Source organism: Dreissena polymorpha, chromosome 6 (assembly GCF_020536995.1).
Source record: "Dreissena polymorpha isolate Duluth1 chromosome 6, UMN_Dpol_1.0, whole genome shotgun sequence".
Lineage (NCBI taxonomy): Eukaryota > Metazoa > Mollusca > Bivalvia > Myida > Dreissenidae > Dreissena > Dreissena polymorpha.
This window is the reverse complement of record NC_068360.1, coordinates 71,529,067-71,543,488: the sequence shown is the minus strand read 5'-3', so window position 1 is coordinate 71,543,488 and position 14,422 is coordinate 71,529,067. Positions and strand designations below refer to the sequence as shown.

Sequence of the window (14,422 nt, the reverse complement as noted above, 5' to 3'; positions counted from 1 at the left end):
CATCTCATCCAGAGATTTATCAGCAATATTTTGAACTTTCTTGAGTGTATCGTTTGCCGCGTCTAGTAAATGAATCATTTCCCCCGTGGTTATCTTTAATGTCTCCTTTTGCAGCTGTTTTGGATAAAAAAAATTTGAAATGTGAAACAACAAACACATATTACCGATTAAGCAAGTTTTACATAACACCAGTATGTACAACTGTATGAAGAAGTTCTAAATTTGTAATTGTAATTCTTCGTTTTAAAGCAATTATATATAAGTAATTTAAAATGCCTGATACATAATTTCTCATTTAAGCTAATGTTATTTATGTTATATTAACGATCTATTAAAATACACATCACCGTGGACAATAATTTCTGGATTAGAAAATCTAGCAATTTGCTTTGACAAGTGGGGAAAACTTGTCTAGATCGACAAAAAAGATTTCGAGATGTTATGCGGCAATTTCACTATTATATGGTTATAGTTGATTTTAATGTTGGAGGCATACTCAGCCTGCATTAACTTGACGGAAACGTATACTTTTTGGATACGTGTAGATTTAAATTCAACAAAAACGAATGTTTTTGCGGTGTTTTTTTTTCTCTCTACATATTAAGGACATTAGTGCATTTCAAATACGTATAATTAAAGTTGTCATCCAAAACGTATTGTAGAAGTTTACAATTCACATGCCGGTAATAAATTAATGCGATAAATACACCGTTGGTAGGTATTTCATACAAATCATACGTGCTTTAATATTTTATTGCTGAATAGAAGTTTTGTTCGACCCTTATGTCCCTTATATTTTGAATACAAACGCACGCAACAAAAAAGTTTGTTAATGAACACTAACTTATACCTCTGCTAGTTTCTTCACAGCCTCCAGAGCAGTGACGTCAAGTGTAAGACTCGTTTGGTCACTAAGCAGGTTAGTCAGTGTTGTGAAGATGTCCTGCAGATCTGCGTCGGTGACTTTACACTGGGACGAATGACGGACAGTTCTGCCAATTTCTCGCGCCTATAAAGACACGAAACTTGTGTGTACTTTATCTAAGTATTGACAGACGTGGTTGTGCCAACGTCTACATCTAATGCACGTGTGTATGTTCACTAATGTGATACATCTACACACTTTTACTAAGTACGTATAATAAAGGTCAGATACTTCCATTTTCGTTTTGACAAGAAAATGTAAGGTCGTATGGAGTCAAATATATAAGCCCTGAAGTATGCATATATATTAACAAGACAGTTAACCGGTAACAAAACAGTCATAATTCAAGCGTTAATCAATGCAAATCTTATCTTATCCTCTATAGACGAACAGCGATCACAAATATTGCAAATGCGCTCTGTGTTGTGTGCACTCAGTTGCGCTGACATCATGAAGTATATTCATAAATAAAAGTAGCGTTTTTGGTGGTTCCTTTTTATGATTGTCAAGTTTGATTGTATTTGTATTAGTTAAAATAGTTTTATGACATTTAGACTCTGAAGAATACATAAGCCGAATAAAAAAGGTATCTTCTAAGAACCAAGTTATAGCTTGATGGATTTCCTTTATTTTGCTGTTGATATAGCAATTATGGCATTGAATATTTTAAACAAATACCTTTGCTTTCAGTCAAAATAAATCATACCCTGCTTGGCTCGATAGACGGGCGGGTGATTCAAATTAAATATATTCCTCATCGCAGGCAAAATTATGATGAAATACATCGATACACATAATTGTTAACTTACTTTAGTCAGTAGACACGGAGGATTGTGTTTTCCGGTAGCAATAGGAAAAGAAAACTTGTTGTCGAAGTGTTTGCAGTTCATCATAAAACTGATGATTCCGTTGAAGTCTGTATCTTGGACTGAACTCTTTTCAGCATATCCGTCTTTAGGTAAATACGCCTTGGCAATTTCCCAAGGATTTCGTGCCCATTGCTCTGCACTTGTGTTTTTCCAAGAAGGAATGGAAAATTTGTGCAGAGTTTTAATTTCGTCGAAAACTTTATTACACACGTTAGTAGGACAAGGTCGAGGTTGCTTTGCTATGGTATCATGCATACCCTGACACAAGCTGTTTGTACCTCGTTTATTGCATATTCCTGGTGTTGGGCATTTCAGCAAGTTTGCGGTGCAACAGCCGATGCACATAGCTGGAAACTGACCACTTGACCAGACAGTGTTGTATATATTGGCATGTACATTTTTAGCCTCGTTATCTGCGAACTGATCTAAGCCTGACTTTGCAATATCCACTGCCAGCCATGCCTTCAACCAGTTTGTCGTTCCTTTATCAGTGAATACATCGACCAGACTCGACATTATGATTTAAGCCAAATGCGAGTTTTATAAAGGATCACGCTGTTGCTCGAGCATCATCTATTAAACACAAACAGCAATTTACAGCATTATCCAGTATATAAATGTCAGTTTAAGAATATTGCTCTATGCATGGGGCGTATTGCAATTAAGAAATGTCGGCCAGCGTTAAACCAAAGCGGTTTGTATGGAAATGTACATAAATAAAACACGTCATTAACAATAAAAAAATTCTTAGATCTAAATAATTATACGAAGATGACAGAAGGTCCTGTTGCACGTATTTGGAATCAAAAGAAAAATAACTTATTAAAATGGCCTTAGTAATGTTTGTGCAATAGCTTAAATTCTGACCAAGTTTTCTTGCTACTTGTTGTGTCGGATTGTGATGGGATGATCACTTTTTAAATCATGGAATAAACATCTGGTACACATACTAAAATGCTAGGACAAATGCATGAACTCATGGCAGCCAGGTATTTGTGCGGAATATACTTTAACTCTAAAATGTATGATTATACAGGGTTCAACAATGAGGCTGGCCCAAACAAAATTGTCTAGTAATAGCGAAGTTCTGACTAGTTACTAGTAATCAGCTATGTATACGTATTAATATCACAAACGTCTAAGCAACCTGTTTCCTGAATGTTTTTATTCAAAACAAAATAAGAATATATAAAACAAACACCGAGTATTTTTCATAATTTATCGCTTTTTTAGACGCAAGGGAGAGCGTCCCGAATGAATTGCTTGGTTCAAATTTGTCAAGTTGGCATGAATATGAATTAGCTTCTTATAACGATTCGGTGTCGTACATTTAAGAGCATGTGTGTACGATTTATATTGGAATGCCTTATCGCCCTTGTAAAATGTATGCATAGAATACAAGATATCATAATTTTAAAAAGAATATCTTTTCAAGTTAGGATTTTCCTCCGACAAATTCGTGAATGTGCATTGGATAGTACAAAATGACAATAATTGTTAATATGCAGAGAAACGAAAACGTCATTTTATCCAAAATGGAAGCGTGAGTTCTCCTGGCTCTATGATGAAGAAAAACAAAACAAAAACGTGTTGTATACCACGCAGAAGATCAGCCGGTTTGTCGAGGGAAGAGATACATGTAATTATAGGACAATTGCACTAAAATGTCACACTGTACAAAGCATGAGAGATATGGGCAAACATATTATATTAAACAATTAAAAAGCTCGTCTGTAACAGTTTTACGACACACACTGGCAATGTGGGTGTTTGTTCGTCTTAATCAAGACAAAGACCTATAAAATACACAGATTGGAAACTTTGCGCTTTATCGTTCTATCTCGCGGCGGGGTCATTTGGTCAAGTAACCGATAAGATAGCGACGCGTCAGTAGCAATGGCTACGATTATCGAGCAAAGTTATGCAAAAATTTTACGGCGCTATAGAAGTGTGGCTATAACTTGGTCAATAATGATCCGATTTTTATAAAATAAAGTTTCATAGAAACATAAGTAATAATTCTTTAATATAATCTCGATTTTATTTAGCTAGAATAAGAATTTATAATGCCGCGATTATTAAAGAAATAGCGCTATACAAATTTCCAAATCACGGCGAGAATGCGGTTGAATAGTTTATTTGATGGCTTTTGCTGATAAAATATTCTCGTATACATTTTTTATTTTTAACATATAAAACCTTATAAAATAAAATGATATTATTTAAAATCGGATATATATATATATATATATATGTGGACACATAGATCAAGGTTTCTGATAAAAACAGAATTACAGTATAATAAATTCTATGATCGTTTGATCCAAAAACGGTTTCAGTCCGACTTATTTCAATTTTGATTCTATAGACTTTTCAATTTTGTAATTCTCTATTTTTTATTTTATTTAGATCTAATTCATGAGTTATAGGTTATTTAAGTTTTGTTTGTAATACCCAGTTTTTTTCTTTTCATAATTAATAAAAGCTTTAAGTTTCCTGGACTAAGATTTCGCGAAAATAAAACATTTCACGCGCGTGTTAATTGTCAGATCAATTAGAAAACTGTAAGAGACGTTTTGTTAGTTTTTTCTTTAATCTTCGGAATTAATTAAAAGAAGGGATCTTAACTTCAATTATCAGTTTACGTTGTTGATTGATTTTAATTGTGTGATCAGTGGCCGCGGCCGCCAAATTCATTCTTTAATTGTCATTGATGTCCAATTAAGGTATGTACTTGTTGTAAATGTCTTAAATTCTAATATACTTGATTGTAATAGTATGTTATAAACACTGTGAAATGCTGTATTACAGTAAAACACGTTTGACGGCAGGTGTGTACACTAGGGTAAAAAAAGCTTAAATTGTACCGACATCGTACAAGGCCAAAATTCTTTAAAATGAATATATTCATCCAGGATTTTAATTTATACCTAGATAAACATCCAACCTAGCATAAAAATTTTACTTAATCAATTTGAGATGAAAAATTACAGTTAATTAAAGTTTTTCAAAAAGAACCAAACCACGTTTGACTGCATGTGTGTTAATTAAACTGATTAATCCATAAAAGGTTATTAAAATCGTACCAACATCTTACAAGGCCAAAATCATTTAGAGTGCTTACTTTCATCAAATGTTGATTTTTTTAAACTCACACCTAGATTAACATATTACCTAGCATAAACATTTTATTTCATCAATTTTGGATGAAAAATGACAATGTTTTTAAAACGAACCAACACACGTTTGACGGCAATCGTGTACAACATAGTAAAAGCGCTTAAAATTGTACCAACGCTCTACACGGCCAAATCTTTTAAATTGAATATTTTCATGTATTTTTTTAAATTTATACCTAGATTAACATCTCATTTAGCATAAACATCTTATTTCACAATTTGGGATAAGAAATATATTTTTTTTTTTCAAAATGAAACAAAACACTTTGGCGACAGGTGTGAACAATGATTGAATGAAATTAAAGTATAAAACTGTACCAATTTCTCAATGGCAAAATCCTTTATAATGCCTTATTCCGTCCAGTTGTTTAACTCACACCTAGATAAACATCTCACCTAGCATAAATATCATACTTCATGAAACTGGGATGAGAAATGAAAACGTTTTTCAAAAAGAACCAAAACACGTTTGACGGCAGGCGTGAACTATAGGGTTAAAGAGCCTAAATCAGACATATATTGATCTGCAAACCACCGATCGAGCGCTATAAACATTAATTAACATATTAAGACTATGACATTTCCGTTTTTACTGATTATTTAATTATACCTACTGACTCAACAATTACATGACATTAGTTTGTTTATTTTCTCCGCCAATAATGGTGAAGTAGACTTCCGATTTCAAATGGAATTGGCCCAAAGGACTTGGACTTGCTGTAAAAAAGAGTTAATATCGAAGTCTGTTTCATAAAAACATTCGTTCAAAGTTAGTTGCATTATGAAAGGTGAAAGGTGGTTTTAGCTTGTTCACATTTCTTCAATAAAGTAAAACAAGCAAAACATGCCACGACATCTACCAGTAATGTTTCAAATATATTAAAATCATTAGGACAAAACTCTTAACTAAAGAGTTATAAAGGCATTTCAAGTTCATGTACTGACCTATTTTGGAACCCACAATACCAAGAAATGATCACGGCCAAGACATCATATAGAAAAAATAATGTAAATTGGTCTTACCAATGTTCAAGAAGATTGGTCAATAATGTGACCTTCGAGAATGTTCGTGTAATAGGAACACAACAAATACCATCTTTAAAGCTTTCTATAATGAGACAAAATGTTTAGGTCATTATAGGAAGTTTTTATGTTTACTTATTTATTTATTACTGGACATATTTATATATATATAAAAGAAGAAAAAAACAGACATTTAGACATGTTTTTAGTGTGAAATAATGTTACCCTATTAGAATAAAACTTTGATTGAAAGTATTTACGACACATTAATATTTAATTCCAGACAAAGTATTATGACAAACATTTGATGACTGAAAATATTCCCACACAGCATCATGTATGTTCACATATATAAACCTTTATTCAATTTATGGAATACAAATAAACTGGAACAACCCAGTAAACAATAGGTTGCCTCCGTGCCGAAGTTAAATACGACGCCTGTGGGTTATTCATAGATTAAATCAAGAGATTATTCAGCTCCTGACATACCATATTTATTGGATTAAAGGTCGAATAAGATTCACATTTGGGTTGTTGCTATTATCCTTGCATTAATCACAGGTTCCATCATCAACAACAACAGCACCATCATTATAAACTTTAAGAACATTACACTAGCATAGCTATCATTTTAATAGTTGTTATTACCTTCAGAAAGAAGCAACACAACCGTTTGTGAAATTTACAGGTTTAACTAGCGCATACCGTAGCAGCTATATATTTTACCAGACTGGAACAATTGTCAAACTCAGTTGAGATATCATATGTCAAATATTCTGAGCAATTTCATCGAAGATGGGACAACAATCTTTAACTGTTTGAGTGTTAACAAGGTTTCACTATAACCAACTAAGTAAAGTTGTCCCGCCCCCGGATGGCCACATTTTTAACATACCGGAATCCTTTTTAAACTGGGCCTAAATATCATGAGGTTAAATATTTAAGCAGGTTTTATGATTGCGGACTGGAACCGTGTTTGAACTTAGCTGATATATCATAAGAACAAATGTTTCAAAAAGATTTAAATTAACATTTTATTACTAGAGTGTGCAGAGGTTTCACTATTAACATAACACGAAGAAATAAAACAGTTGCCTGCTCCCTAGCAGCCATGATTTTTTCAACCGACCAGAACCATCAAATGTTATCATGTTTTGACCAAATAGCTTATTTCTAGAGTTTAACAATGTTTGACCATAGCCGTATTAGGAAAACTGCGCCGCCCCATTGCGACCATGCTTTTCAATTGAACACAAAGCCATTAAAAAATCGGCTGAGATATATTTGAAACAAATATTCAGTTCAAGTGTTATCATGATTGGACAATTAATGTGGCCTTTGGAGTATTAACAAGTCAAATAGTGACGATGTACAACAGACGACGAGCGATTTACCGGATGGCGATCACAATGCAAAGACTAACAATTAAAACGTTGAGCTTAGTTAAGCGAAACATGCATTTTCAATATCAATAACAATCAATATGAGTTAAGTTTAAATTATATGTAAACAAACTTAACCGAAATCAAACCATTTGTACACCATTTTGACAAAATTACCAGTCAATGCAAAAAGTAAAATTGGTGAAAACGCATACACAATAATAACGATTTAACATATCAAACGCAGAATGTCATGTATGGCGTGGCTTATTTGCTCCATATCGTCTTGCTGATTCGAAGAAGGTCGCAAATATGCCAATACAGTATAAAGTCTAATATACAAGCCAGAACTACAACAATAGGACCAAAGGCTTAATGGGCTAACATGAGACTCCAATGAACTGAACAATTCTGAACAGATAGTTCCCAATATGTTTCACAACAAAACTGCCTCCAACATATTGAAGTCATGTTTTCAACAAGCTGACATAATCAATAACTTGATATCAATATCATAATTATCAAAACGACAATTACGTTATAAGTATTTATTTTGTAGTTCCGATAGGAACAACTAACAGTTTGGTTGAAGGCAGGATTTTCTTGCAAATCTGTAACCTATCAAATGCAACACTCATTCACAAAATCAAAACTTGTTATTCCTTTAAAATGCAAAGTGTATTATTATGATTTTGATATAGATTGAATTCAATTGGATAAAATGGGAAACATGTAACACACTTGTTAATGACAATTAGATGATAATAATTGCCGCACAAAATATTTCAAGTTAAAAAAAAATCAAATGGAACAAATCAACATTAAGTTATTATTGTATGCTAGAAAATGACACTTTTTAATCAATACACAATATATAGGTACATTAAGATTAAGTTAAAAGAATGCTAGTGAAGTATGACACTTAACACATTTCTTATAGGGTCTTCTTCTGAAAAGTCATTTTTAATGTGACAAAAAATATCCAATTTTGTGAATTGCGTAATCTCCATTAAAAATATGTTAAAAACAAATGCTATATTGTCAGGGCAGCAATTTGGAAAGATTAAGTAAAGTTCGAATATTTCAGTCTCTTCGATTCAGTCATAGGGCTAAACGGATTGTATGTTTGCTTGTGTATAGTGGTAAAGTTCGAATATTTCATGCTCTTCGATTCAGTCATAGGGCTAAACGGATTGTATGTTTGCTTGTGTATAGTGGTAAAGTTCGAATATTTCATGCTCTTCGATTCAGTCATAGGGCTAAACGGATTGTATGTTTGCTTGTGTATAGTGGTAAAGTTCGAATATTTCAGTCTCTTCGATTCAGTCATAGGGTTAAACGGATTGTATGTTTGCTTGTGTATAGTGGTAAAGTTCGAATATTTCAGTCTCTTCGATTCAGTCATAGGACTTAACGGATTGTATGTTTGCTTGTGTATAGTGGTAAAGTTCGAATATTTCAGTCTCTTCGATTCAGTCATAGGACTAAACGGATTGTATGTTTGCTTGTGTATAGTGGTAAAGTTCGAATATTTCAGTCTCTTCGATTCAGTCATAGGACTAAACGGATTGTATGTTTGCTTGTGTATAGTGGTAAAGTTCGAATATTTCAGTCTCTTCGATTCAGTCATAGGACTAAACGGATTGTATGTTTGCTTGTGTATAGTGGTAAAGTTCGAATATTTCAGTCTCTTCGATTCAGTCATAGGACTAAACGGATTGTATGTTTGCTTGTGTATAGTGGTAAAGTTCGAATATTTCAGTCTCTTCGATTCAGTCATAGGACTAAACGGATTGTATGTTTGCTTGTGTATAGTGGTAAAGTTCGAATATTTCAGTCTCTTCGATTCAGTCATAGGGCTAAACGGATTGTATGTTTGCTTGTGTATAGTGGTAAAGTTCGAATATTTCAGTCTCTTCGATTCAGTCATAGGACTAAACGGATTGTATGTTTGCTTGTGAATAGTGTACGATAGCAGTCATCTTCAACAACGTTTTATAATTGAATCAATACACTGAAAAGTTACTGGCAATAAAAAGAGACTAAGAATAAGACAATGAAGGTTGCATTTAATTTCCATTTCACACGTTTTTCATAACTGTCGTTTAGTTTCATCCACCGTATCGATACACGCTCCTTTTGAGATATTCGTACATTTATGCTGCAGTTTTAATGCAAATTTTGCTACACCTAAAATTTGAACATTTTTGGTAGGCCCATCTGTTGTGGATAGAAAAATAAAATGAAAATCATGGGTCACCGGTGTTGTTCATTTTTTTATTCTCACTTGAACAATAAGCATATTGCAGCACAAGAACAATTCACCAAAATGGTAATAACATAAAAACTTGAGTAAATTAATGAGAACAGTGTTAAAAACAACCTCTATTTCTCACAAAATATTTTATACTGATTAAATTTGACTGCAAATTAATTTTTTAACAGGAATCGATTGATTCATTTTTTTTCGAATTGTTAAACATAATCAAAAACAACAGAATTTCACATATGAAAATAAATAAAATGCATCAAGGTCATTTGTATTTTTACATGCCTTCCTGCACCTAGATTTTTTCCAAATTTACCTAATTATTTAATGGGTTATAACTTAATACAAATATAAAAAGAAAACAATGTACCATGTACATGGTGTTGGCCAAAACACATACTAATACATGTATTCTTGTATGCTAATGAAAACGTAGATTTAAATGTAAATGAAACACAAGTTATTTGTAAAAAGATCAGTACAAGTAGGTCAATACAGAATCCAACTTAAAAAAAGATGTACACAAGACATTTAAAGGGGCATATCGACGGTAATAGTTGTAATTCTTGACATGACTTGATGCATGTTTTTATTTATGCCAATGCAAAAGTAGATTTTAATTAAAGTGAAGACATTAATTATGTATAGCAAGATCAAACAAGTATAAGTATATACTGAACCAAACAAAAAAACCAGATAATTGAATACATTTAAAGGGGCATACCACATTTTGTTTAAATTTTTGACATGACTTTACCAATTCATTGTTTTATGCAAATTTAGATTTGAATATAATGACAATACAAATTATAAATGATGTGTATCGAGATCATTACATTAGGTTAATTAAGTAAACTATTGCATTAAAAACCAAACGTATACAATACACTTTAAGGGGTATATCAACGGTATTAATTGTGATTCTTGATATGACTTCACCAATTCACGGCATATCATGTGTATGAATCAATGTATATAAACGCAGAACCATGTTATTGGAATTGCTATGCAAATATATATGAAAACAATTTTATCTTCACAGTTGTTCTTTTACGATAAAAATCTTATCCAACACAAGTATTGCATTTTTAGGAAAACGTTTACATACTACAAACAAGTTTGCATGTTAATAGAGATGCTACAGAAGTCAATTATGGCGTATATGTAAAGCAATCAATCACTACCTACATAAACTTCGCTAGCTATAATGAGTTTTTAAATTATAATAATCTTTTAGTTGTTGACACGTCACTGCAATATAATAAAACTTAAATCAGTATTTTGTTTTTAAATCTACAATGACCCAGCTATTTTAAAGTATATAATACATTTTAAGAACGTACGCGGTAGTTTTTGTTATTTGTTATTACATATAACATAATGTTTGATGGATCCATGTTTTGCTGATATAAAAATTAAAGTAAAATCGAGGGTGACGGGTGTTCGCTTTTGATTTACTGAGCTTAAGTGAAAAAACTGTTGAAAAGAATGCAATTCTCTGTGTCCATTTATTATTATAATTTCAATTGTATTTAATATCATAAAACATCAAATGAATATCAACAAAGTTAATTGGAAAATATAATTGTTTTTTATAAAACAATAAGCATAGCATTCACCAAAGAACAACTCAAAGAAGAAGGCATCGTATCTCCACTAAGACATAAATGAACTAAACGACTAAAATGATAATTCTAGACTGTTACAAATATTTCACTATAGCCATTTAATGAAAGCTGCGGTGACATATTCGTACGCAAGAGAGCATATCAAGCGGTGCACCTTTTTTGGCGTATGGAAACATACAAAGCGGTGACTGTTTCGGGCGCACCCTAAGCGGTGATAATGCCGGGCGCCCTGGAGCATACCTAGCGATGAGTCTTTTTTGCGCATAAGAACATACCAGGTTGTGACGCATCCGGTTACGCAGGAGCATACCAGGCGGTGACAATATCGGGCGCACGGAAACATACCAAGCTTATATTTCAGGCGTACTCGAGAATTCCAGGTGTTGCCCAAATCGGACGCACTTTAACATACCAATAGGCGACACTTTCGCGCGCACGCGAGCAAACCAAGCGGTGGCAATTTTGGGCACAAGGGAGCATTTCAAGCTGTGACACTTTCGCGCGCACATGAAAATACCAAGCGGTGAGACTTTCGCGCTCACGGGTGATTATCAACCGGTGACACTTTCGCGCGCACGGGAGCATACCAATTTGTAACACCATCTGGCTCAAGGCAACACACCATGCGGTAAAACATCCCGATGCACGGAAACATACCAGGTGGTTAAACTAACGGGTACATGGAAACAAACCAGGCGGTGATACTTTCGAGCGCACGGTAAACATACCATGCGGTGAAACTTCCGGGTGCAAGGGAACATTCCAGGCGATGATAGTTTCAGTCACTATGGAACCAGGCGGTGATTCTCCCGTTTGCGCGGAAACATACCAGTCGGTGATACTCCCTGGCGTACGGAACATACCAGGCGGTGATACTTCCGGGCGCACGGGAGCATACCAGGCGGTGAAACATCCGGCTGCAAGGGAACATACCAGGCGGTGAAACTTCCGGGCGCACGGAAACAAGCCAGGCGGTGAAACTTCCGGGCGCACGGAAATATACCAGGCAGTGATACTTCAGGGTGCACGGAAACATACCAGGTGGTGATATTTCCGGTTGCACGGAAACATAACAGGCGATGAAACTTCCGGTGGCACGGAAACATATGAGGCGGTGATACTTTCGGGCGCACGGGAACATACCAGGCGGTGAAACTTCTGGGCGCATGGAAACAAACCAGGCGATGATACTTCCGGGCGCACGGAAACATACCAGGCGATGATACTTCCGGGTGCAAGGTAACAAACCAGGCTGTGAAACTTCCGGGCGCACGAAAACATATAAGCCGGTGATATTTCCGGGCGTACGGAAAATACCAGGCGGTGATACTTCCGGGCGCACGGAAACATACCAGGCGAAGATACTTCCGGGCGCACGGAAACATACCCGGCGGTAATACTTCCGGGCGCACGGAAACATAGCAGGCGATGATACTTCCGGGCGCACGGAAACATACCAGGCGATGAAACTTCCGGGCGCACGGAAACAAGCCAGGCGGTGAAACTTCCGGGCGCACGGAAATATACCAGGCAGTGATACTTCAGGGTGCACGGAAACATACCAGGTGGTGATATTTCCGGTTGCACGGAAACATAACAGGGGATGAAACTTCCGGTGGCACGGAAACATATCAGGCGGTGATACTTTCGGGCGCACGGGAACATACCAGGCGGTGAAACTTCTGGGCGCATGGAAACAAACCAGGCGATGATACTTCCGGGCGCACGGAAACATATCAGGCGATGATACTTCCGGGTGCACGGTAACAAACCAGGCTGTGAAACTTCCGGGCGCACGAAAACATATAAGCCGGTGATATTTCCGGGCGTACGGAAAATACTAGGCGGTGATACTTCCGGGCGCACGGAAACATACCAGGCGAAGATACTTCCGGGCGCACGGAAACATACCAGGCGGTAATACTTCCGGGCGCACGGAAACATAGCAGGCGATGATACTTCCGGGCGCACGGAAACATACCAGGCGATGAAACTTCCGGGCGCACGGAAACATACCAGGCGGTGATACTTCCGGGCGTACGGAAACAAACCAGGCGGTGATACTTCCGAGCGCACGGAAACATACCAGTCGGTGATACTTTCGGGCGCACGGAAACATACTAGCCGGTGATACTTCTGGGCGCACGGAAACATACCAGGCGGTGATACTTCCGGGCGCACGGGGACATACCGAGCGGTGATAGTGTCGGTCACTATGGAACACCAGGCGGTGAAACTTTCGCGTGCACAAGAGCATGCCAAATGGTTACACTTTCTGGTGCACGGAACAAATCAAGATTTGGCACTATCGGCCACACTGAAACATACCACTCTGACGACACTTCCTACTGAATACCAAACTTGAATATTCCAAGCGCGTGAGAATTTCGGGCGCTCTTGAAAATACAAGGCGGATGACACTTATAGGTGCACAGGGACATAATAGCGATACGCGGATACGTTTGCAAGTGAGAGGGTCCAAGAAGAAGATGGAATTTCATGGCGATACGCGGACCTGGTAGACGAGACGTCGTTTTGTGCGATGGCAATCAGCGGGTCGGATATCGGAACCACCTGTCGGGAAGACATCAAGAACCACATGTCGTAACCGGCAGTCGGGCGGACAGCGGGACGACAAAAGACGAGGCGTTTAGGCAACTTGCAGCGACTCAACATGAAGCGCAATATGACCTTACCGCAGATGGAACTCCTTAAATTCAGCCATCATCATCATCATCATCATCATCATCATCATCATCATCATCATCATCATCATCATCATCATCATCATCATCATCATCATCATCATCATCATCATCATCATCATCATCATCATCATCATCATCATCATCATCATCATCATCATCATCATCATCATCATCTCCCGAAGAAATGCAACATTTGACTGAACATTTTTGTTGAAAATCCGGAACTGCGTATACAATTTTGCCAGTCGTAGTAAACTGGTAGAATGTGCGAAAACACGTGTTTGCATTACTCTTTTAACTTTGGGAAAAAGGCCACTTGTTAAGTTAAAATAGTAACAATACACAGCGTTAAACGTGTGGGACACAGTTTCATATCTGACTGGCATTATTCTGACAATGCGTTTTCTGACGGTCAACCCAGAGAGTTGTAACCGTA

At 36.2% G+C, this 14,422-nt stretch overlaps 3 protein-coding genes across 3 annotated transcripts in view; all 3 read right to left on the bottom strand.

Moving 5' to 3' along the window:
* Positions 1–14,422, bottom strand: part of LOC127835792 (uncharacterized) — a 343,344-nt gene that overhangs the window by 61,741 nt on the left and 267,181 nt on the right. The gene's annotated exons all lie outside the window — the stretch shown is intronic.
* The window catches only part of LOC127835795 (uncharacterized), a 563,233-nt gene that overhangs the window by 402,924 nt on the left and 145,887 nt on the right, over positions 1–14,422 (bottom strand). The gene's annotated exons all lie outside the window — the stretch shown is intronic.
* The window catches only part of LOC127836584 (uncharacterized), a 39,294-nt gene that overhangs the window by 10,447 nt on the left and 14,425 nt on the right, over positions 1–14,422 (bottom strand). Inside the window, exons 2-4 of the mRNA XM_052363246.1 lie at positions 1,735–2,367; positions 851–1,009; positions 1–114 (exon numbers count right to left, since the gene is read on the bottom strand). The exon at positions 1–114 is cut by the window's left edge and continues 151 nt beyond it. Of these exons, the coding sequence (XP_052219206.1) occupies positions 1–114; positions 851–1,009; positions 1,735–2,310 (849 nt within the window). The 5' untranslated portion in view covers positions 2,311–2,367. The remainder of the gene's footprint in view (positions 115–850; positions 1,010–1,734; positions 2,368–14,422) is intronic.